The sequence below is a fragment of the Equus przewalskii genome, chromosome 9, assembly GCF_037783145.1.
Source record: "Equus przewalskii isolate Varuska chromosome 9, EquPr2, whole genome shotgun sequence".
Taxonomy (NCBI): Eukaryota; Metazoa; Chordata; class Mammalia; order Perissodactyla; family Equidae; genus Equus; species Equus przewalskii.
The window spans coordinates 52,432,381-52,456,820 of record NC_091839.1 but is presented as its reverse complement, the minus strand read 5'-3'; the positions used below and the strand labels follow the sequence as shown (position 1 = coordinate 52,456,820).

The 24,440-nt window shown below is 32.9% G+C and overlaps 1 protein-coding gene across 7 annotated transcripts in view; it reads right to left on the bottom strand.

The window, feature by feature from the left end:
• Positions 1 to 3,171: 3,171 nt before the first annotated feature.
• The window catches only part of GRIK2 (glutamate ionotropic receptor kainate type subunit 2), a 632,212-nt gene continuing 610,943 nt past the window's right edge, over positions 3,172 to 24,440 (bottom strand). For 3 of the 7 annotated variants that reach the window (XR_011522008.1, XM_070556749.1, XM_070556750.1), the window contains exons 16-17: positions 17,584 to 17,834; positions 3,172 to 4,874 (exon numbers count right to left, since the gene is read on the bottom strand). Coding sequence is in view for 5 of the 7 variants with exons in the window: in XM_070556749.1 (XP_070412850.1) it covers positions 4,710 to 4,874; positions 17,584 to 17,834 (416 nt within the window). In the remaining 2 variants the exon portion in view is untranslated. Of the gene's footprint in view, positions 4,875 to 7,215; positions 7,355 to 8,995; positions 9,083 to 17,583; positions 17,835 to 24,440 lie in introns of all 7 variants that reach the window. The other 4 variants (XR_011522007.1, XM_070556753.1, XM_070556752.1 and 1 more) reach the window with 4 other exon arrangements.

Genomic DNA, 24,440 nt, shown 5'->3' with positions numbered 1-24,440 from the left:
ATTAAAACAATTTGGTGAAATGAAAAACTCAATACAATATTTGGAATATAAAGATGACAGAAATGAGAAATGGGAAAGCAAGGTCTTAAGTTTAGACTCAACAGCTCAGGAGCTCCAATGTTAAGATAAGAAAAGCTGTTAGAGTGAATAGAGAAAGCAGAAAAAAGGAAATTATTGGGGCTGCCCCGTGGCCAGGTGTTTAACATTCTACACTCTCTGCTTTGACAGCCCATACTTTGCCGGATCAGATCCCAGGTGCAGACCTGCTGCACTCATCAGCCATGCTGTGGAGGCATCCTACATATAAAGTAGAGGAAGAGTGGCACAGATATTAGCTCAGGGCTAACATCAAGGGAAAAAAGAGGAGGTTTGCAACCGATGTTAGCTTGGGATGAATCTTCCTCACCAAAAACAACAACAAAAAGGAAACTATGAAACAAATAGTTCATAAAGTTGTCCCCAAACTGAAGGACAACAGGAACTAAATTGAAAAATTCATCAAGAGATCAGCACAATGGATGAAAGTTGATTCACGCCTATCATTGGGATATTCCAGGATGTTGGGGACAAAGAGATCAAGTGAACCTAAGAGAGATTTGAAAAAAAACTGACATACAAAGAATCAGAATGACTTCAGGTTTGTCCATAGTAGACTGGAAGTAAGAAAGCAATGAAAGAATGCCTTCAAATTCATTTAAGAAAATGATTTTCAACTTAGAATTCCCTACCTAGAAAAACTAATAATTATTTACGAGAATTGAATAAAATCATTTTTAGACATGAAATATCTCAAAAAATGGACCTCTCGGTCAATCCTTCTCTAGAAGCCACCAAAATTCGAGATAAACCTCAAAAAGGGAGGACATATGATAGAGGCAACAGGGGATTCAACAGTGGAGAGACTGAGAGGATCTCCAGAAAGTAAGAGAAGGGAAAAATCTCACAATAATGTTTGTGCTGCAGACACAGAAGGCCACTCATCAGTCCACACTGGAGCAGTGTGACCCAAATTATAGGTACACTCAAGACTGTCATGACCAAAATCCTAATTGCCGTTGTACCATCTTTTAAATCTGAGAACAAAATTCCTAGGAAAGCCTGGCCCATATCGCTTGCTTTGATCAAACACTGATGAAGTTCTTCTTGTACATTTCATGCCCTGTTTCCTGAAACAGCTGGGCACTGTCTTCTCTTTGTTAAAGTGTTCGGATTAAATTTATACCTCAGAGTCGGAGGTGAGCAAGAATAAGCCTAGTCTCAGAGTACATAGAACAGCCCATTCCCAGTGAGCAACATTTTGGTGCACAGTACAGCCAGATGCCATGATTCTGCTGCACGTATGTATTGTGTATACACACTTTGCTGTATATATATTTCATCATAAACAAACATGAAAAAGTATTGTTGCGCTAAAATACTTTTAAATCATTTGTGTTTAGTACATATATAGTACGTATATGCATTTAATAATAACAAGGAACTTATATTTAAAAAAATATATAACTGAGTTGCAAAATACTTGAAACATTATAGCTAATAAACTATCCTTATCTATTTTACGTTTTTGTAACTAGAATATCTCCCCTTAGTCTTCCCATACTGGTTAGGGTTATTCACTTGTAAATATGTGAATATATCTCCTTAGGTATTCTCACAGTTGTTAGGATTACTCAGCTGGGATATACAAGAATATAAATCCTTGATGTTTTCATCTGGTGTGGTTATTTAGTTGTGGTGTATATGACTACAACCCCCTAGTGTTCCATAGTGGCTAGAGTTATTGATTTGTGGTATAAGTGTCTCCATTGATTATCTGGAGTCAACAGGTTATATTGTTGACTAGACCAGGTGTTCTCTTCCTCTCCTTATAATTCGAGTGTTAAACTAGAAAATAATGCTTATTCCAATATACTGCCTTCACAGAGAGAGGAGACATACTTTCATGGGTTGAAATTATTTCGAAAGTAATTAAGATTTTATTAAAATTAAGAATGGTATCTCATAAATGCATAAGCACCTGTAGAGTAGGGAAATATCTGTTTTGGCAATAATGTAAAAACCTACAGGAAATGGATAAAAATTAAATATTATACATTGGTTATGTATTCTAAATTACCTTTAGAGTTAAAATACAGCAGGTTTTTTACACTTCTCAAAATTTGTCAATTTAATACTTGAATAAAATTATTGTCAAATTTTACCAAAAATCTAAATAACTATTTCTTGTTACTTAAAAAAGTTGTCATTTCCTGCCTGTTATTAAAGTTGTTTAATATAATGAAGAATTGCAATTTAAAAGTGCTTTAAAATCTGCTTAGAATCTGATTGATAAAAAGCTTTATATAATTTAAACTCTGAACATTTTTTCTGATATATTATTTGTGGCAATTTACCACAGACACAAACAGTGCTGAGAATTTTAGCAATGGCTTATGTAACTCTCTAAAATTAAATTTGGGGACAAAATTATCATCAGAATATGAATTTTAATTTAAAAGAACTCTGACACTAGAAATTTTGAAAACACTTGAGCATTTAATTTTTAATTTAATTAGGTCTTAGCAATTTTATTATGCATCTTTTGTGAGTATAAACAAATATGTCACAGAACTTTTTTCCTTTTTTTTGGTCAGGAATTCTAGTTAAAATGTGTACCTTTTTTGCTTAGTAAAGTATATATTATAATTTATGATTTGAAATAAAGGTTCTGTTACGATGTTAACACCTAAAGCACATCATTACTAACTATTGATATTGACCTATCTCTTCTTCCTTTCCTGAATTACACTGCATAATTAATGCACAAAGAATTCTTAAATTGGACATGCGTTGAACTTCAAATATATGTATAGTCACTCTACAGGCGTACACAACCCTGTGAACATAGTGAATATCCACTCATAGAAGAGGTAAGATCACGACTGTTGCCTCCAGAATTGCTATTTTTCGCATTTAAACTCCTCTAAACCTAAAGATTACATTATATATCTCAGTCCAGTTTTTCCTACATCTGAGCAGCTCCTCGCTTGAGCGTTCTTCTTCTTTTCTCCAGGTAGTTGGAAAGTGGCCATCCTTGATGACTTAGAAGAATTCAGGAAATATAATTCCCTTAATGCAATGAGCATATTGTGCATTCATTTACACATACAAGAGAAAAACAAAAGTCAAAGCTGAAAGTAAAATGGACATAATTTTAATGATTTTTTTTTTAAATTTTGTGCATTGGATTCAAACAGCAAACTGTGTGCACTCAACTGTTATCACAATGTTGTCAAGAGGTCTGTGTCTTTTGCCATTTTACACACAATTGTTCATTACAGTATGTTGTCAGCCTCGTGGAAACCAGGGGTGTGGCATGGTAAGCAGTGGTGGTAGTGCACCTAGCTTTTATATTATCTAACTTGAAAATATTTCTCTTCTATGATTCCTTTTTTTCTTGATAAAAATAGTTTTCACCAAACGTTGGTGGTGCACACGCACTACCATTCATGCTTGACATCACACCCCTGACAGAAACACATGTTCTTATTTTGTTGATAAAAAGTATTACAAAAATTTCCATACAAAAACTATTTTCATAGAAATCTTGCATTTCCACAAATAAACCTGAACATTTTTTTGAAAAAAACTGCTCAAGAATTTTGTTCATTTGACATTGTGACTGTATTGATAAATGCAGTCCACTCAAAAGTTCTCCGCACATACATTTCTATAGATGACCAATCCCCTTTCTCCTTTCACTGAGATCTTCCCAGGCTCCATCAAGTTCATTTATAGCAGGAAGGAGGGTTTGGATTAACATATCTTAATGTTAGAATGAAAGCTTCAGTCTTCCACATAACCATCAATACTCAGCCCTCTTTTACAACTTAAGACAAAGATTGCAAAACATCATCCTTTTTAATTCAGATTTTCTGAACCAACTGTTGCTTTTTTATTCTTGGTGTGGGGTTGGGGAAAGGCTGTGGGGAGGAATAGGTAGGGATCTGGTACAGTTACACGTTAAATCTCCTGCCTTGGTGAATTTAAGAAAAACATTATTGCCTTGGTAATTGACATTTCTCTCTCAATCAGTGACACAGACTGTCAAAAAGAAAGAAAGAAAAACACAGATGAAGATCTGTTTTGTATTCCACTTGCCATGATATTCAGATTTGTTTTGCATTACACTTTTTCCACATCCTCTAAACACATACTGTCTATTCAGATGATCATTATACTGAGTAGCTGGGGGCTAGTAACATCACCACCTCTATTGTCTGGGTGTTCAGAAGACTGTACTGTTCCTTTAACACTACAGTTTTTGCTGATTCCAAGTATTTTTACTCTTAATGATATTTTTACTGGTTACCCTTGGGGCATTGATATTCCATCTCCTGGCAACAGTTGGACTTCAAAAGGAACCTGCAATTTCTTACTGGACTGCATTTGAAAACAGCCACAAAATGCGCATGTAACATTCACTCAGAAGAAGGGAGGAACCCATGATAAACAGTGTAACCCCGTGTAACTTGGTTGATCCATGATGCTTGTAAATCAAGTCTGATCATTGCAACTGCTTAGATCACAGAGTCTCTAGTTCATAGACACAGCGGCATGAGGTAACTCATTTTATTTTGCACAGGTTGCATATTTCCACAGGAAACATTCTCGCTAAATTGTTTGGAAAAAAGACGACAGTTTGTGCTTGGGTGTTTGGCCTCCCAGCTTTATGCCATGGTTTCTTTACCTGGCAACCTTCTGTCGTTAAATGTGTGCATGTTGATAACTTCTTCTGTTTTCACAATAACTGGGGCCTGTGGCTTGTGTTTTAACCGACGCTGGCACTTCAAAGACATCCTCAGTTCTTCTACCATGGCACTACAGAAGGACCTCTACAGAATAACACAGAAAATGAAATATTACAAACAGACAAACTACAACTGTCCAGAAACAATATTAAAATCATTCTCAAGAGCCTTGCCAACATAGCAGCCTTGAAGATTCAAAAAATTTCATTATAAAGATTATATCAAATTGTTATACCTTTAGTACAGAATACATGATAACTAAAATATTTTGTCAAAGTGGGCTAGCTTAAAGAAAATCACCTGATAGTGACATGAACTGCCAATTAGGAATGCATGTATTACATATATATTGAATAAGATTTTCAGATGTAAAATTGATTAGCATCATGAGATATAAATCTATTTTAAAATTTAAATACAAACTCACATACACAAATCTATAACCAGAAATCCATTCTTTATATTTAAAAAATTAGAAGAAATTACTACTTGCTAGATCACAACATAAGATATGAAAATTTTCTTTAAACATGATTTTTCATTGTGCATCTCAAAACAAAACAAAACAAAAATAACACTCACAGAGTTAGACATAAAAATATGGGAGATAATTTCTAGTATTTATTATACCTTTTTGTGATTATGCCTATAAAACTATTGATGACGATTACAAACAAATATGATTTAATCATGAAATGGCAAGTTGAAGCACATTAAAAATCCACAAAAAATATTAACATTTTTTATCATCATCAGCTTGATACTAAGAGCTGGTAAATAATTTATCCCCTGAAGAAAATAAAATGACCCGATACATATTTTTTTCTTAATTCCCATTTCCTTGGCAATAAATTTGCTAGAAAGTCTGCTTATCTGGGGCTCATTATTAGATACTGCTCAAAACTCCTATTACAAAGTCATAGATTTGAAACAAAATTTTGTTAGTCTCCATCCCCAGCTGGTTGAGATATGCCTGTGTCAGTTACATATAAATCAGAATCATGAATCAGTTGCATATTGAAATTCAGATGGGCTGAGACTTAGGCTCTTTCTGTGCAAGGACTAAGAATGTAGACAACAACCAAAAACGAAGACAAGTATGAAAAATTTACACAATTCCAAAAAGTGACATGAAAACATAATGAAATAAACCTAATCAAATATGCATGTAAAGACTTATTTTTTGCTTTAGGTGTGCTGCTTTCTTGTTTTGAAACTTAGGTTAATTCCAAAAGAATGCAAGATAAAAACATTTAATATATTTGTGTCATATTTTTAAAAAATATTTTGCATGCATAATCTTTTATGACACTCACACTAATCCTCTGAAGTAAAGTAAGGATGTATACCACAGAGAAAACGGATTCAAGGAGAAGGTGAGCTACTCTCCGCAGCTCACACCAGAGACTCCAGCAAGATATCCTGATACACAGTTTTGCGATTTTGACCCTAACCTAGTACCTTCTTGTCCATCCCTGGTCATACCCTCATTTTTCTTTTACACACTCTTTGAACAGTTTCCTTAGAGGTCTTCCCAACTCTACATCTAGGCTATTTCTTTCCAAAAAGCTCATAATTACCAGGATAATCTTTCTTTTAAACATGTTATTAATAGAATTTTCCTTTCCAAGAAACAGTTGAAATCTAAATCTCCTATTTTTCCCATCATGACTTCTCTAATTCAGCTCTCTCCTTCCCCCACCCCACCTCTTTTTTCTCTATACGCACGGTTCTCTGCTTGGACCTCCAAGGTTTTTCTCCTTTGCCTCTCCTTGCTCTCGTACCCTGCCAAGTTCTTTCATCCTTCATGTCAACCTAACTTTAGCCCTTACCTCGGGACATGACTCAAATTTTAATTTATTCAGCAATTGCTTTCCAATTGACTAGCCTCATTATTTTCACTCAATTTACTTTTATTCTTTAGTATTTTTCACTCATTGTCATGTTTTTCTGTCTGGCCTCTAGGTCTTCTACGAATCCCTCTGAATTATAAAGAGCAGAGATCAAGTTCTCATGGCACTGATTGCACACACATGTGTTCTTTAAATGTTGACTGAATTAACAATAGCCGCACAACTCTATTTTAATTCTTATTTAATAATATTTCTAATTCAATTGCTTAAAAAAGTTTTTTCAAAAGCTTAGTAAAATGCACTATATTCAAGTTATCTAATGAATCAGGTAAAACTTTGGTATATGTTTAATAACATTAAATTAGCAAAAATATTAATTTATTAGTACTTGTAATGGGTGATGATTAAATGCTACACATGAATTCCCCATTAACTACAGGGTTACTGCCATGCATTATTTATTATGTGTTCAACTATACAGTTCTGAAATTCATGAATCATATTTCTCTTAAAGGATTTATATGACTTCTGACAGCCAGTATATGGAAACAGTGTTTCTTGTTGCTTAATACCTACTATTAGATGTACTTATTAAGAACAGGATGATAATGATGATGAAGATGATGATGATGACAACATTGTAGAAATGGAAAAATCTGACTCCAAAAGGGGGAGGAATACATAGTCTCGAGGTAACTTAGTCGTGGCTCTCTGTTGAAACATTTAACAGAAGAATTGATTAGATAATATAACAAGGTCAGAATTTGATGCCATTGACACAAAAATGTCATAGGATGTGAACAACGTTGAATTATTTGCAATAAGCCTTCATTTAAAATGAATAAACTTCCCAAGTGTTAAATAATTTATAACACCCTCTTCTTGGCAAACTCGATTTTTAGAAATTTTGATTATATTAGTTTCAAAAAATAATAGAACAGATATATCAATTTTTGATCATACTAAGAGAGTGGTCTAAGCAACTAATTTTCTTAGAAAAAAATTTTATAATTGTACATACCCATTCAACTATGAAGTGATTCAATATACCTCTAGTAAATTAGGAGTAAACTGTTTTAGTACCCTATACTTAACTTGAGACTACAAATAAAGACACATAGAATTCTTTTTAAGCAATTTTATATAATATATAATTTATAACCCCAAGTAATATAAAATGTGGTTAATAAACCTATCCCAAAGACTAGAATATTTTCATCTTTTATAATTTAAAATTATCTTAAGCAAATTTTATTTACAATTTAGAAACCCTGAAAATTGTAAACATATAATCTCACCATTACTGTCCTAGGCTTTCTCTATTTTAAAAATCCACCAGAAAGTGAAAAATTTAATCAAGAAAGTTTTAATCAACCAATCAGTAGCCTTGATTACATAATATCAAATTATGACTTTTATTAATTTTTTTCTCTGAATAAGCTGAATTTACCAGTTCTTTTTTGATCTCTCAGTAAGTTTACCCGAAAATTAGTTTTATCTTAGGTTGCTAATAAAGCCACTGTGAGACAATAGGTTGTTTTCTCACTTACAGAATATTTCTAATCCATCATAAATTCATGAAAACCTTTAGACTTAAGCAAGAGTTTGGAATCAATGCAGCAGATTAAAACAATCCAGTGATACCAAAAAGTATTGTTCACTGTGGCACTAGTGCAAACACATCTTCTTTTCTTTTTTAGAGCTTTAGAATGCAAATTCCGTATCTTGATTCATGTAAGAATCTAAAGTTGAAACTATAGAGATTATTGGGAAATACAGTTGTTTCCCTGTGTTGTATGGTGCCAAAAAGTTACTTCGTCTGATTTTTAAGTAAAGTTCTAACTTGTTGTCACTTGATAGAGACAAATTGTCTTTCCTGCTTTATATAATGATTGGAATTTTAAAATGTCTTTTTATTGAACTATGAAATAAGGATTTGAAAAACCCAAGTGCACTTAACAGGAGTTTCCTGGGTTATAATAAAAAAGAAGGAAGGGAGGAGGAGCAGGAGAATGGGAGGAGGAAAGCAGGTGGGAGAAGGGGAAGAAGAAAAGATGAGAGGGAAAGAGAGAAAGAAAGGGAGGAAAGGAGGGCAGAAGGACAGGAGGGAAGCGAAAAGGAGGAGGAGAGGGGAGAGAAAGAGAGGGAACAAAGGGAGAGAGAGACTGAGGAAGGGAGGAGGAGAAAGAAAACTGTCTTGCTTTTCAAATCACTTCTCCTTAGGGATGGAAACCCACAAATTGTGTCATTAAATAAGGTAAATTTCTTAGGGCGAAAACAACAACAGAAATGTTTCTCCACATTAATATAACAGACTACAAAAAGAAAAGAGAAAGTCACAAGGATACTAACCATTATTTAAAACCTCTTTTAGTAAGTTTCAAAAGTTTACTAAACAGTGTCTGGATGGTAGGGTGGCACTAACCAAATAGAAGATTCCTGAAAATGAAAATTTAAATCTTTGAGCTGTTAGCATGTATAATTGCACTTAAATTAGTAAAACTCATTATAAAATTCGCTGTATTTAATGAGACAACCTGTATTTACACATCTCTAAGTCTTGAAACAATGAAGGTCTGGAGATCTTAAAAGTATGAATTTGGCTATATTTACGTTGTTTTTTAAAAAAGCTCTATTTTTTATTTTGAATAAAAGAAGACAAACACATCAATAGTTTGCAGATAAATATTCTCAAGAATATCATTATTGGTGTTATAGAATAATTTATTCTTAATAGCTTAACTTTCTAATTTACAGATTGGTTTATATGATAACATGATGTGACAGCTCTTGGAGAAGCACAAAACTTTTTTAAATTATAAATCTAGTTATAAACATGCTCCATGTTGAACAATGACATATTTAAAATCCACTTTTAAGTTAAAATTTTAATATTTAGCAATATCTTTTTTTAAAAAAAGCAACTGATGAAAAATAACAGTTTGATTTTTTAAACTTTGAAGCTCTTCACTTTCATGTTGAATATGTAGTCATTTATCACTCAAAGGAGAAATAATTATAAAATATCATCTGTTACTACCAAGTCTTCATTTGTTTAGTATTTATTGTTTAAGGAGGAAACTATTTTATGTGTCTTGCTGTCCCATTCTTTGATAGTATAAAATTAACTAAACGGCACTCTAATATTCATTCAGAATAATTTCCAAACATTTCTGCATACAGTTCCTACTTGAAGCCCTACCAAACATTTTTGAGCTGCAGCTATAAGGTTTTGTATCTCAATGTTATAAAATATACTAGCATATATCAGCCAAACTGTTTTCTTTTGTGTTTGTCATTTAAATTATCTGTTAACTGATTATGGATACCTAGTTCATTCTCAGAGACTTTTCTAATTAATTTCTGATGCTTCGAGCCATTTGACCAAGAATTGCAAGTCACATATGGTAGAGACAAATCCAAACAGTCACTGTGATCCTTACAGAAAATTATCCCACATCAGATAATAACTAAATTAACTAAAATGGAATAAAAAGCGTGTAGGATGTAATATGCAATATTTTATATAAATATTGATGTATTAAATGAGGAAAACAAATGTCATTTAATGTGACCCATTCCTTTTGATCTATACATTTTTTAATCGACAGTCTTTTAAAAATATCAAATAGTTAATACTATATACATCAGAAGTATGAATTGACCTAAGGCTCTATAAATGTAACAGTGAAGCAATGAGAGATGAAAAATGACTAGTTCAGACACTCATGTCAAGAATATATATAGGAACTCTGATCTTGAAATTTAGTTTTAGAGTAGCTTTCTTTTTGAAAAAAATATATTATTTAGATAAGCTGTGCAGCAGTCAAATGGGACTTTACGTGTAGATTCTTTAGTCATCTTATTGTTTAATCACTGTAATTTTACAGCTACAGAAACTAAAACTCAAGAAGTCAAATTATCTATCTAAGGTTATGCACATAACTGGTGTCAGAGCTAAAAGAGGAGCACTCTTCTTTTGACTTCCATCCTCTGAATGCTTTATGATATAGCCTGCCTCATTAACAGTGATTGAAATTTCAGTTGAGCCTTTTAACTAGTCTCTGTTCTCAATAAATGTTAATTTTTGAATACTAAATAATAAATCATACAGAAAAAAATTATGGAGCAAAAAGAAATGCATCTTTTTCACAGTGAATAAAATGACAAAGCATCCTGTGCTTTAACCTGGATTATTTTACAATATTAAACATAAGCAAAGATTAAAACATTCTCAGAAACCTTGACTCTTAGGGAAATAGTTACAGAATATCTTTATATTGCATTTTGAAAATACTATGAGACAGAGAAAAATGGGACATCATTATGCATTTTTACATTTCCCCTATTTAAGCTGGAAAAATCAATAAATAAAGTCTGACAAGCTTCAATCCTACTTTAGTCAATACAGCTGTGAAATGTATTTTAAGAAAAAGCAATGTTAATCATCACATTCTTGCTAGTAGTCATAATGATACAATTTTTCAACAAAATATATAACATCCAAATCACTAACGCTCACTTCCAGTAAAGCTCTCTTTTCTTGAGGTCTATCAGTTAAAATACATCCGCTTTATGAATAATAATGATTATTATTATAACAATAGCTGCTTATTATATGCCAGACACATGCAAAAAACTCTGTGTATATTCACTATCTTAATTTTTGTAACACTTTCATTTACGGTGTCTCCAAACCAATTTATTTATTTGAAAAGGCATATAGAAAGGTTAAGTAATTTTATCCAAGGTTGAACAAAGTTGGGAAATGAGCCCACGTCTTTTTTACTTCAAAATCTGTGCTTAATGTCTAAAAGTGAAATAACTAGACAGAGCTTAAAGCGATCAATCTGTTGATCAAAGCTCACAATCTGTTTCTCTAACACAAACTCTACTCCACACATTTTATCAAAGCAACTTCGGGGAGAAAAACTACCAAGAAAAATAGTTAAATATTCTACCTCCATTTTGTGCAGTATGATGTAGTATAAATAGTATTAAACTAAGCATCTTTGACCTTGGGAAACATACTTGACCTCTGAGTCACTTATCCTTATCTGCATAACATAGATAATAACATTTGCACAGTTCTCAGGGTAACTTTGTACTCAAATGAGATGTTACACTTTAAAAACTCTAAAGTCATTTATAAAAATAAGATAGTAAAATGATTATCTGTCAAGCTACAATCTTAATTTTAAAACTTCATTTATGAGCATAAAAAGAGTATGGGTTATCATAAACACATGACTTAAAAATCCATTCGCTGCTTTGGAAGTAGATTGGTGAGTAAAATAAAGATTGGCATCTCATTTTGAAGTACGATTTTATATTTATATGTAAAAACATTTTAAAAAGTCATCCTGTTAGCCCTTATTTAGGCTATTAATGGAAATTGAGAGATGCTTTACTCTCACAGAAAAGCAGTAACATAAAAACAACACAAAGTGGACTATTTGTCCAAAGTTTATTTGCAACTTTTAACTTCTGAATAGCGACGTGCCTTATAGCTAAATTTTATTATACTGAAAATTTATTTAGAACTTTTAACTTCTGAAAAGCTAAATCCAGTTAAAATTCCATACATTAAATTAATAAAAAACACAGGTGTTCTGTAATTTGTAAATAGGGATTTCTTGGAAAATAGAAATATTGAAATATTGAAATAAAATCTTTACTGATGATTTATAACAGTATTTGCATTCCTATATCTTATCCAATAAATGGCTTCTTTTAAAAAGCATTGTTCCTGTTAGACCTAATTCTTCAACATTCTGAAGCAATTGCTGTAAAAGGATCTGTGAACAACCTCATTTCATTCCTCTGGCTCCATGAAATACAGATTCAGCCAGCTTTGACAAATGTTTTCCTGTGAATAATCTCTCGCCCAGGATCCCTGGTCTTGCAAATTTAAGCTAAACCATCGATTTTCTCTTTACTATTCCCAAATTGCATTGTTTCATTCATTTGTCCTTCTGGTATGAGTTACAGCCTCCTTCCACATTTGTTATCCAATTACAGACTGAAGAACATTCTGTGTGCCCTCCAAAATTTTTTTGAACTTCCAGTGACTGGAGAAATATCATTATTAAGAGATTATCTTGGATATGATATACCAGTGTTCTATAACACAAATAACTCTGTTGACTAAAATGGACTATATCCTGAATAACAACGATACCAAGTAGTTCTTAAAATGTACTTCAATCATCTTAGAGAAAAGTTAGAACAAAAATGTGTCCAGGACAGGACAATAGCTTACAATTTCAATATCTGAGCAATCATTTATGTTTTTTTATTCCTCAGACATATTTGCAACATTTTTTTTATACGTAAGCAATAAGGGAATATTTTTGTCATTAAGTTTTTTCCTGTCAGGAAACTCAAAGATTCATGTTCAATAGAAACAATTTGTACAGGCAAATCTATTTTCAATTATATGGGAAAGAAAATATTGCTGTATATAAATCAGACAAAAACAAAAGATCAAACTGTGTAAGTTATATTACCATTCTTGCTGGAAATCAAAAGAAGGCAGAATTATGCATATCTTTTAAAAGAGGACATACTCAAATATTTAAGAAATAAGTAATTTTAAACACAAATTAGTAAACCACAACTATGTCATAAAATAGTTTTATAAAAACTAAAATTAATACACATAATTTATGCTTACAAAACCAACATATTACCATAAAGATAATATATTATCAGAGAAAACAAAATTCTGCATATTAAGCAGCCTTTTCAGTTATAATTAAGACTTAGAAAGGGGAAAACAAGACCTTTAAACAAATTCATGTAAGCCGAAATGCACTGATAACTGTCTCAGAGGTACAAGAGTTTCTTGCACTGCTCACTGAAGGAAGCTTAAGTAGACATTTTTTAAATCAGGGAAATGGTAAGGCAATAAAGAAATCAATTATAAAATGCACATGTTGATAGGTTACTTTTTCAGACACATTCAGAAAAGAAAAACTTTTTGAGTATCTTTCCAAATGGTCAAGTTATACTCTGGAAAAATCAGAAAAATAAATACATATGTATTTTTAATGTTTGAATAAGTGAAAAGCAATTTATCTTTGATACATTAATATTTGCATCAAAATTAAAACTATTATGTATTATAAAAATTGTAAGACACCATCTTGTGGTTATCTGAAAGGAATGCAATTTACAGGTTTTGCATTTTTTAAGGTCTATATATTTCAGCATTGTCTTCTGTTTTCAGCTTTAACCAGGCCTCATTTTAAAACGATACATTCTTATACCGCTCAATTATCAAAAAACTTGGAAATATAAAAAAGTTATAATCATCAAGACTTATTTGTTCCATTAATATTTTACTAAATGTGTGCTATAAAAGACGTTTTATTTTCACCTTTAAATAGCAATTATTATTAATTGTATTATCATCATTATTACTAGAGGTAAGACTTGACAAGGCAAGATATTAGCTATTCATAAATTTTATCCATAAAGTTCATATTCAATCAGACTGCATGTATATTATATCTGCCACCCTGTTTAGATAAAGATTGAAAATTTTATTTGTTCTTTTAAAAAATACTGGAATACTAGACTAGAGAAAGAGGAAAGAAAATGGAGAAAGAGAAGAGAAAAGAGATAGCAAAGTCCTTTGGGGCTGGAATCGTGAATCTTTGCTTACCTTCAATGTGCAAACTATAATACATTGCCTGTCTGGTTCTCAATATATAATTATTGAGTAAATGAATAATTTCACAAATGTTTACCTTATTTTTAAAATGAGATATTTAGGTTAAAGGCACACTTATAAGTGTAAATAAACTGTTAATTTCTGTATGTCCTCATGCATATCTTATGATAAAATCTAGGAATATTTTATGGCTAATTTTAATAAATTAAGTAAGGTGTTAAACTGTATAGCCTAACCAAATAAAATCTTTTTCTCAAGAAATATAAAGAACTGAGCCCCAGAACCTAATTTACCACAATAAAGAAAATTGATCCCTTCTAATAAACTCATAATTATTTATTTTATAAACATAGTTCTTTTGAATTATATAGAAACACAGTTCTTTTTTTCCTTTATGATAGACTTTTCTAGATAGGTTACTAGAATCAACTTTATTACTAATTTAAATAGATAGAAAGAAAGATATAGATACATAAATAAATAGATAGATGATAGATCAATTGATCCATCTTACACCAACAGGCACTGTTAAAAACCTTAGAGATTGAAACCAAAACACTAGCTCCCTTTCCTAAGGGAACTAACAGTCTAATAGGGAGACAGGCACCCCCACACAGAAAACAGCAAATATGAGTAAAATAGTGTGCTAAGGGAGAATGGAGATGTGCACAGTCTTCACAGGGAAAGTGTATCTAGCCTTAATGATGCACGCAGTTTGAAATGGGCAAAATACCTTCCAAACTTTCTCAAAGGGGGAGGAAATGTTTTCGGAATGATAATAGTACCTGAAATCTGCTAAGTAAAAAATGCGAAATATTTTGGTCATATGTTTTTCATTGGAATAGGAAATGAAAGCCTATCACCACCTTGTGGAAACAGCTGTGCCCTGTACCCAAACCCATTACATCTATTGATTAGGGAAAGCTGTCTGGGCAAGTTGATGCCTAGTCTTGCATGCCTAACCTAAAATGACTAAAGTGGGAGTTTGCAACGTAGAAAAATGGACAAGGTTTGCTCAAGTCCAATGGAAGGGAATTTGAAAAAGCCAGATAATCTTAGAAAATTGAAAGGAACTTGGGATGGTTAGAGTAAAGGTGCAAATAGGGAAGAAGCAAAAGACAAAACTACAATGGTGGACAGAGATGGTTGCAGAAATGCCTCATCTGCTAAACTAGGGAATTTGAATTTCCTTATGAAGCTATGTGGAGAGAGCATGTGAAAGCACTTAGGAATGTGACTAATACTCATGTACTATTGCATAATTGTTTCTTCAATGTAATGTTTCACCAGTCAAAAAAGGTACATTAATTTCCTTTTCCTAATTTTTTAGAAGGTCATACAGGTCCATAGAAATTCAAGAGAGCTGGTTGATATGTGAAAAATTCAACTAAATTAGTTATTTACAATAACAATGAAGAGGGTTATTTTACAGAATTAAATCCCAACTTTTTTTTTTAAACAGAATGCTGATAAAATAATTGTGCATAGAGAAGTGGTCTAGGTAAATCATACAAACTGGATACAAAGAGACAAGAGCAATAGGATACCATCCATTGTCAAGAGATTAATTCGTTTCATTTTAATATTGAGCTATACTGAAAGAAAATCATTACATATAGATGACTTGAGGGTCCTACTAGAAAATCCAAATTGCTTCTATAATTTTTGGACTCATTTTAAGCATTAACTAACCAAATATCACATTTATCAACAAATTATAGTAAAAATGGAAATTGATGAGTTAATATTTTTCATCTTTGATTAGCTCTTTGGATTTGATTTCAAAACCCATTTTGACACTATAAAAAGGATCACAAAATAAAAAGTGTACTTAGACCTAATCATCAGTCACATCGGTGCATCAAATATTTGATTTAGCCAAGTCAGCAGATATAGCCATCCTGAATATTGTGAGAAAGTAAGTCATGTGACTCTCTGAATTTTTCAAATTTTTAAATTGGCTATTTTACTTATAGACAGGATGAGCTAGCAAAATACTCATTTATAAAAACATTCTTTCAAAGCATTAAGTACTGTAGTCAATGAAAGATGTAGAAATGCTATATCCAAAATTTTGATTTCAGAAATGACAAGTAATTGCAACATAAATTGTTAAAGACAAAGGAAAATGTTCTTGCTTTTCAAAAATCATTTTCGGGGTGCAAGTCATTCAAAGATTATTAGGAGAACATATGCATCTTATGTTCATGTATGATATTATTTTTAAGATATATTTCTGCTCTTCATATTTACAAATAAATGTTCATAAACCTTTCAAATATTAAAGAGAATATAATCTCACTCTGATGTAGAGTGTAAAAATTAAGCCCTAAGAAGTGATTTTTTTTTATTAAAAACAAAAGAGATGTTTACATACAAAAAGACTAAATAAAGTGCCAGAAGACTTAAAAGGGTTAAAGCAATATGTCCCGTCCAGGGCTATAAATTTACACACAAAAAGCGTCATGTACCATCTGAAAGAGATTTTCCCATGAATATTCTTCCCCATATTTACAGAACCGAGGAAACTATAGCACTATAAATACATAATCTGAATGAGGTTCACAAACTTTTCAAGAATGGAATAAAGACATCTGTGCAAAGACTAAATGTATTAAAATCCTAAGAAAAATTGCAATAGTCTCAACATTGTTGAGGTTAGATATATTCTTCTAAAGACGCTGGTGGAAAGCAATAAAGGACTCATTAGTAATAACATTAATTGGCAAAAAAAACCCACAACATTTTCACACATTCATTAATGTAGAAAATTAATTTTAATTTCTACAATGTGAGTTAAGACTTTTTTCAGTTAGAAATTTATTGAACTAAAAATCTTCAAACAAAAATTTTGTTTACTTTCTAACTTGAAACTGTTGCTCAGTATTGTATTTTAAAACACTTTTCATCTGCAAAGAAGTACTTTTTTCTTCATATTACAGTTTCTGATTTCTGATTCCTTCATTAACTATATTTCTCCATCAAACTAACTACAATGAACTTTAAACAGTAAAATTTTCTTTTTTTAGGGTTCAATAAGAGAAGAAATAGTCACTTATCCTGAAGTTAGCTTTAAGCAAACATCTCATATTTAAATTAAAAATCACAGAGGTGGTCATGAGTTCTTTGTGTGAACTTTTGTCATATGAATGGCAGAAGACAACCGTCACAGTTCTAAGCATTACTCTTGGTTGGCAAGATCAAAACCAGTTTGTTTTATTATAACAGCTATTGTTTTCAATTGTAAAAAAGTGACATTTACCTTTTCCAATTGAGCATTTTTTTTGGATTTGTATAAAAACTCTCCCACTGCCACAAAAACTGAGAGCACCAAGCCGGCTGCCAGAACAATGAAGATGCCACCAATATTTTGAACCCCTAGGGCACTGGCCTCTTTGCTCTCCTCCTCTGGACAACCATTGCCTCGCCACCACTTCTCCTTCATCATATGCAGCTTGCCTTCCTCTTGCAGCTGAAGAATTGCTATGGTGATTTTGTCTCTATATGGAGAACCTAAGAAAAAAGAGGGTATGTTAACTATTTCAAGGAACCCAGAATTTCATAATTAAAGGATAACAGGATAAAAAGAAGACAGAGCTTTTTCCAAATGCTCCAAAGTGTGCCAATATTTATTTTCAGTAGAGAAAAACAACTGGAAAATGACAGAGAAATTTAACAAGATAAATGAGGTGGGTGGCCTCTGATTTTGAAAAGTAAAATGAATCTTGCTTGTAAGGAAGAAAATATCTCTTTCTAAAAAGCAGACTCAACTTAGAATAATGCAAAATAAGTAAAACAGTAAGAAGAAACCTACAAAAAGAAATGGAAAGAATGCAAACATATTTCATTAATGTCTAGGAATCATTTTATACTGAAGAGAGATCATTGATAAAAACAGTAACCTCTATTTTCAGGAAAGTTGTGGAAAAAATGGTGTTTCCTACTATTAAGTGCAATAATTTAAGGCGGTCATGATTAACAAGCTGTATTTAGGGGTAGCTAAAACTTTGCAGATAATAGGTAATCATTCATATTTGTTTTTCAATATGATAACAGAAGTAACAAGTTTATACAAACTTGGATCATTCAAAAATCATCATGGTGACACTCTGTAAGATGTTTTAGTTGTTTGTTTATCATTTTATGCTTGGGGAGGAAATGTTTTCAGTGGAGACAACAATACAAATGAAATTTCATATTTATGCTGATGGGAGTAATATTCGTCTGCATTAGCTATTATATGATAAGCAATAACTTTTCTAATTGGTTGCCCAGAAGCATCGAATATTGAGCTACATGCATCTGTCAACATGTGTCCCAGGGGATTGGTCCTATTGCTTTCTCCCAACCAGAAATAGCCTGTTTCTAAAGTTTAATCTTCTTTCCTAAAACACTACACTGCACATTCCATTTTTCTGCACAAATTCTTCCATAAGTGTTTTTCTGCTCACAGAAAAATATTAATTTCAGCTTGTATTCAACGTTGCTGTGATTTTGTTTTGACTTTAATATACCTAAAGCTTTATTTTTGCTAAGAGTAATTAATAACGTGATCAGAAAACGTTTCTGGCTCCTAAGGGACACTACTTTATATCTTGTTTTTACTTGATTAATATAACAGAACTAATCCAGTATTACTCTTTTAGCAATCCTGTTGAAAAAGTCAGAGGAATGAAGATCCACCAAATCCAGCTAGAGAGCTGTTTCTTTAACATAATCCTTAATCTACTCAGAAGAAATGTTGAAGTATATGGCTTCTATGCAACATTTTTCATAGCTTTCCTAAAAAGGGGCGTTGTCCATTCCTATAGTAAGAACTCACATATTTTATTTTCACTGTGCAGTAATTCCTAAATATTGTAGGGGAATTTCTGCTTCTCAATTTCTTTCCTGTGGTCTCTTCCAAAGACTACTCTGATGAACATGTTCATTTTAAATTATGCCCCTCCGCCACCCCAAGTCTCAATAGATCAGCCAGGCCCATGTGAATTTCTGCCTTGATCAATGACTGGACACTCAGCCTAGTTCACCTAGTATTATTACTATTTCCCCTTCAAGATGTGACCTATTTTCCTAAGTCTATTATAAAGGAATAAAGGATATCTACTATCTATCTATCTACCTATCTATCATCTATTATCTATCTTAATTCTCAGTGTTTTCTTACATAATAGGCTCTCAACAAATGTTTCATATTAAGGAGCATACTGTCTAATTTGCGGCATTCTTAACATATGTAAGAGTGACAACCTGGTGCTTCTGGTGTCTCCGATGTGTTTAAAAACTGTAAATTAAGGCCATCTTATTTGGCTATCCAGTTTTCATTAAATCCCTACACCTAACCTAGTACTAGCTTCAATGACACCTTTACTCTAAACCACCATTCTGACTAACCATGTATGTTCCTGTCAAAACAAACATTTGATTGAGGAAAAGAAAAAATTCCATTTTAAGGAGAATTATAGTTTATCAAATACTTTTGTTAATTAGAAACATAGCTTCTGAAACAAATTTTGTGCTGACAGTACTTGTGAAAATGGCCACATGTGGCTAATATAAAAGTGTGGCCTATATTCTGGAAATACCATTAAAAGCAAAATTTGAAGGGATAGTGACTTGAAAAGTAGACTTTCAAATATGGAAAATACTTGAGCCAGTTAAATCATATTTTGAGCCAGCTCATTTCACATCTTGAGCAATATTAAAAAATTATTTTATTGCCAACTCACCAAACCCATGGAACTGCATTAGAATGTTTGTTCTAGTATCTTCAAACACAATATTCTCCACTACATTCTCAAAATAAGGCACAAACAAAAGCAGCACATTTTTCAACAAATGATGGACATATCTTGATTTCTTGCTGTCTGAACTTCCTATTTTCAGCACTTATTGTATTCCAGCACAACTTCCCATTGCTAGGAAACCTCCCCATACTTGTTTTCTACTGTAAATATAGTAATGTGTAAATGTTATTTGGTTTGAATCAAAGCTATGAAGTTAATATACCTCATTTTGAGGTTCTTAACAAGATGAAATACTATAGGGAATATAATCGATGATGATAAATCACTGCCTTCTTTTACCTGTCCTTGTGTCATTGATTTAAGTAATTATTTTTTAAAGAAACAATAATTCAACAAGGAATTATTACTTCTTTGGTACATCATTTGATGTTTCTTGGGAAGCATTTCTATATAGATACTAGTTGAAGTCAAATGTGGGTTGAAATTTCATCTGGTTGAAAAATCTCAAGGACATGTTGAGATCAAAGAACAAAAGTTCTCTCATCCTCCTTGTGATATGAACAGCCATATGCTAAGCTCTAATGAGGTGAACAGCCATTAGTGAGATAGATAGAGCTTAAGTTTCACTCAAGTCCCAACCCAGCCTCAATCCATATGCTGGCCAGCACAGACCTGTGAAGGCCTTGAGTGCTAACTGAGAAGAGCTGGGCTTGTATACCGTAAGGCTGCCTCTGAGGAAGATGTGTATGTTTGCAAGAGGATTCTGAGTTGGGTTAGAAAACTACTGAGGAAATTGTAATTACGTCTATTATACTATATACTATTGCACCTAAAAGTCAATCCTCAAGTTCTTAAGGGGGCAGACAGATAACCATAGATGAGTGAAGAAGCAAGTTAGACAAAAACATCTGGAAAATTGCAACACCCAAAGTGGAAAGATAACTTTCACTTCCAGTTTTATTAAAACTCTGTGTGACTTTGAACACAGGGATGCTAGACATTTTAATTTTTTGTGAGATCACATGAAATATTTTGTCCAAAATTCTCTACATTAAAATGTTGACAAATAAGTCACTTTTAAAAAATATCATGCAGGAGAAGCCAAACACCCCTTAAAACTGAATTTAGCCCTTTGATTTCCACTATGCAATCTCTGATTTTGGTTCTTTTGTATTCTTCCCAGCAATGAGACTTTCTCTGGTTATTTAAATATATACTCTATGCTGAAAGTAAAGAATTACTATGTTATAAAAAGTTATTAGGTTTTTGAAAACTATTTTTTATATTTTTAAAAATGTGTTTCTATTTTGTTTTTAAAAAATAAAAAACTAGTATGCTTTTACAGGCTGCCAAAAAAAATCCCTTTTACCAGATAAAGAAGTTTCTAGCTTACAGAAGGAATCAATGAAAGGAAGGAAGGGAGAGAGGGAGAGGTGCAGGGAGGGAGGGAGGGAGTAAGAAAGAGAGAAAGTGAAAGAAAGAAAAGAAAGAAAGAGAGATAGAGAGAGAGAGAAAGAAAAAGAAAGAAAGAAAAAGAAAGAAAGAAAGAAGGAAGGAAGAAAGAAAGAAAAAGAAACAAAATATCCGGTTACTACATAATGAAGCCCCTCGATAGGTCAGATGCATCAGACCTAGGGCTCAAAATGAGTACTCAAAGGAGGCACAGAGGTAGTTTAAGTGACATACAGTGATAGTATATGCATGGGCATAAATAAAAACTACAAATGCACGTATTCAGAATTTCTTCAATAATAGAATTACTATCCCTAAATCCCCCTAAATGTTAAACTTTGATCAAAGAATTTCACACAAAATTATAATTTCATTAGAATCTCTCCCAACAGATAGATTAAAAGCTCCTTAGAAAAATAAACTGTGACTATTATAAACAATTAATACAAATCTCATCAACTATTTCAGAGCTAACTTTCTGGGTTTACTGAATTGAGTTGATTACCTTCCTTCCTTCCTTCCTTCTTTCTTTACACACTACTCTTCCATTCCTTTGCCTTTCTTTCTCTCTTTCTTATACTTTCTCTTTTTGTCCTTCCTGCCCTCTCTGTTTCCTTTCCTTCTTTTTCTTTCCTTCACTTCCTTTTCCCTCCCTTCCTCTCTTACCTCCCCTCAACCTACCCCGTCTTCCCTCCCACCTTTCCTTCCTATCCTAAGTTTCTTACTTACAGAATGGAACCCACATGTTCTCATACGTACTTGGTTCTAATGTCTAAGTCTACCACACACAATTTATTGATTTGCGCATTTGTCCTTTTCATCCTCTTTACAAACTCACAATTTTAAGAGTATACCAACATTTTCCTTATCTTATTTCAGTACATCTAGATAGTATAGAAATGATAAAGTAAATGCAGTCAGCATTGCATTTCATTCTTGGAGAGGATTATTGATTGATAAATAGCTTTTCTTTAAGATTACACAGCAAGTTATCTAATACTTAACATGCTTTAGTGAAATATGCTAAAATCACGTTATCCACATACTGGCAGTCTCCCATCCATCCTTCCAAAAGTCTCTTTACGTTAAAATCAGGCTTCTGTATGCTTTAATTGCAAAGATCAGAAACAAAATCACTCTTTCTTTCCATATATATCTCTAAAACTCATTACACCAATATTTCCAAAGTTGGATTTCCCCACGATAACTTCCCTTTTTGGGAAATATGCATCCATATTTCATTTTTAAAGAACTCCATAGTCAGATAAACTTGAATAATATTACATAGCAAATATATGTCTTGTAAATTCACATTATACATTAGCAAAATAAAGCCTTCTATCTATCCATTAGAGGAAAAAAAAGAAATAAGTTAAAAAAATTTGTTTATAATCATTAAATTTATTTTTAGAGAAAGAATTCTTTCCCTTATATCTACTAATGTCCTCATCAATTATTTTATTTTAACCTCAATTTGGAAAGTACTTCCCTAGATAACAATATTACTACTGCCATCATGTCAGTTCTCTGAGTCAAAATGCTGTTCCTTGTTAGAGCTTTCTGCTTGTCCTTGCCTAGATATCCTCTTCCCTGTCTGAATTTACACATTATTACACAACAGCACGAGTTGCTTTTTTTTGGTATGCTCTTATTCATCTATTGCTCCAGATGCTTCATGAAGCATCATCTCATGGGAATTTGCGTCCTACTGCTAGCCTTAGAGACCATGTCCACACCCGGCTTCCAAGTCTCTTTACAAGATACTGTTGGGGAAGAAGAGTTATAAGAGTTGTTTAAATATATTTATGTACTGAAACTGATTAAACCAATTTTTAGAATTTAAAAAAGGTACAAGGCCTTTGCTCTTCCTAATAGCACCTAAATCCTCTAAATATTTTGTTAACATTCTAAGGGCCTGGCTGGGTATTGCCATTTTTCACAACAAATCCTCTCTGTCCACTTCCTAAAGAACTTTAGTTTCCTTTGTTTTATACTTCCTAGTTACTGAGATCATCATGATGATATTATGTCCTGCATATGACACAGAATTAGGTAACTTCCTGGGAGCTGCTCTCTTTGGGTCTGGGAAAACACTTGTATGAAGTAGACTACTCAAAATTTTATGTTTCTTCTAGCTTATCTTTACTCCAAGATATTGTGGGGACCTGGAATTGGCCACCCCAAGATATGTCTCTTTGGTATCAGGACTATTTGAGGTTGATTGCTTTTGATAAACTGGGACAGGCAAGGAGGCTCTGAGGAATGGAACTTGCCCTTTGTTAGGACACGTTTACATTTGTAAGGTAAATCTCTATCTGTAAAAGGTGCCTCCCTCTCTGTACCAGGAAGAAGAAAGGCGATGACCTACTCTCCAAAAGCTCTTAATCAATACCAAAGGCAAGGACTTAAAATCTGCATTTTATTGTGCTAGTCTGGTAACCTCCTGTAACTGACTTCCCTCCCCCTCCCAACGTTGGCATCTCCTTAAAGATTAAGCATCTTTCTTTAGGCTGGGAACCGATTGCAGCGCTCATCTGTGACCCCCCCCCCCCCACCGCCCCCAGCCAGAGGCAACACACCTGCCACCCTGCGGCGCTCACTGAGACAGCAGACCTATCTGCCGTTTCCATCAAGCGCTGTGCTGACAGAGCAGCCTCGTGACTATTGTAAAAGGGACTTTTCAATCACATGTGAAACACCCCATTTGGGGGCTATATAACCACTATGTGCACCCCACTTCTTCGGTGCCCTTTCTTCCTTCGGGAAGAAAGGCCCCGGGCCATGGTTCCTCATTAAAGCTTTGTTTAATTTTCTCTTGCTATTCTGTCTCATGTGAATTTAATTCATTCTCCAGCCAGACGAACCCCCATTTGGGGAGAGGAAATGTCCTCCTCCCCTACAATATCGTACACTTTCTAAA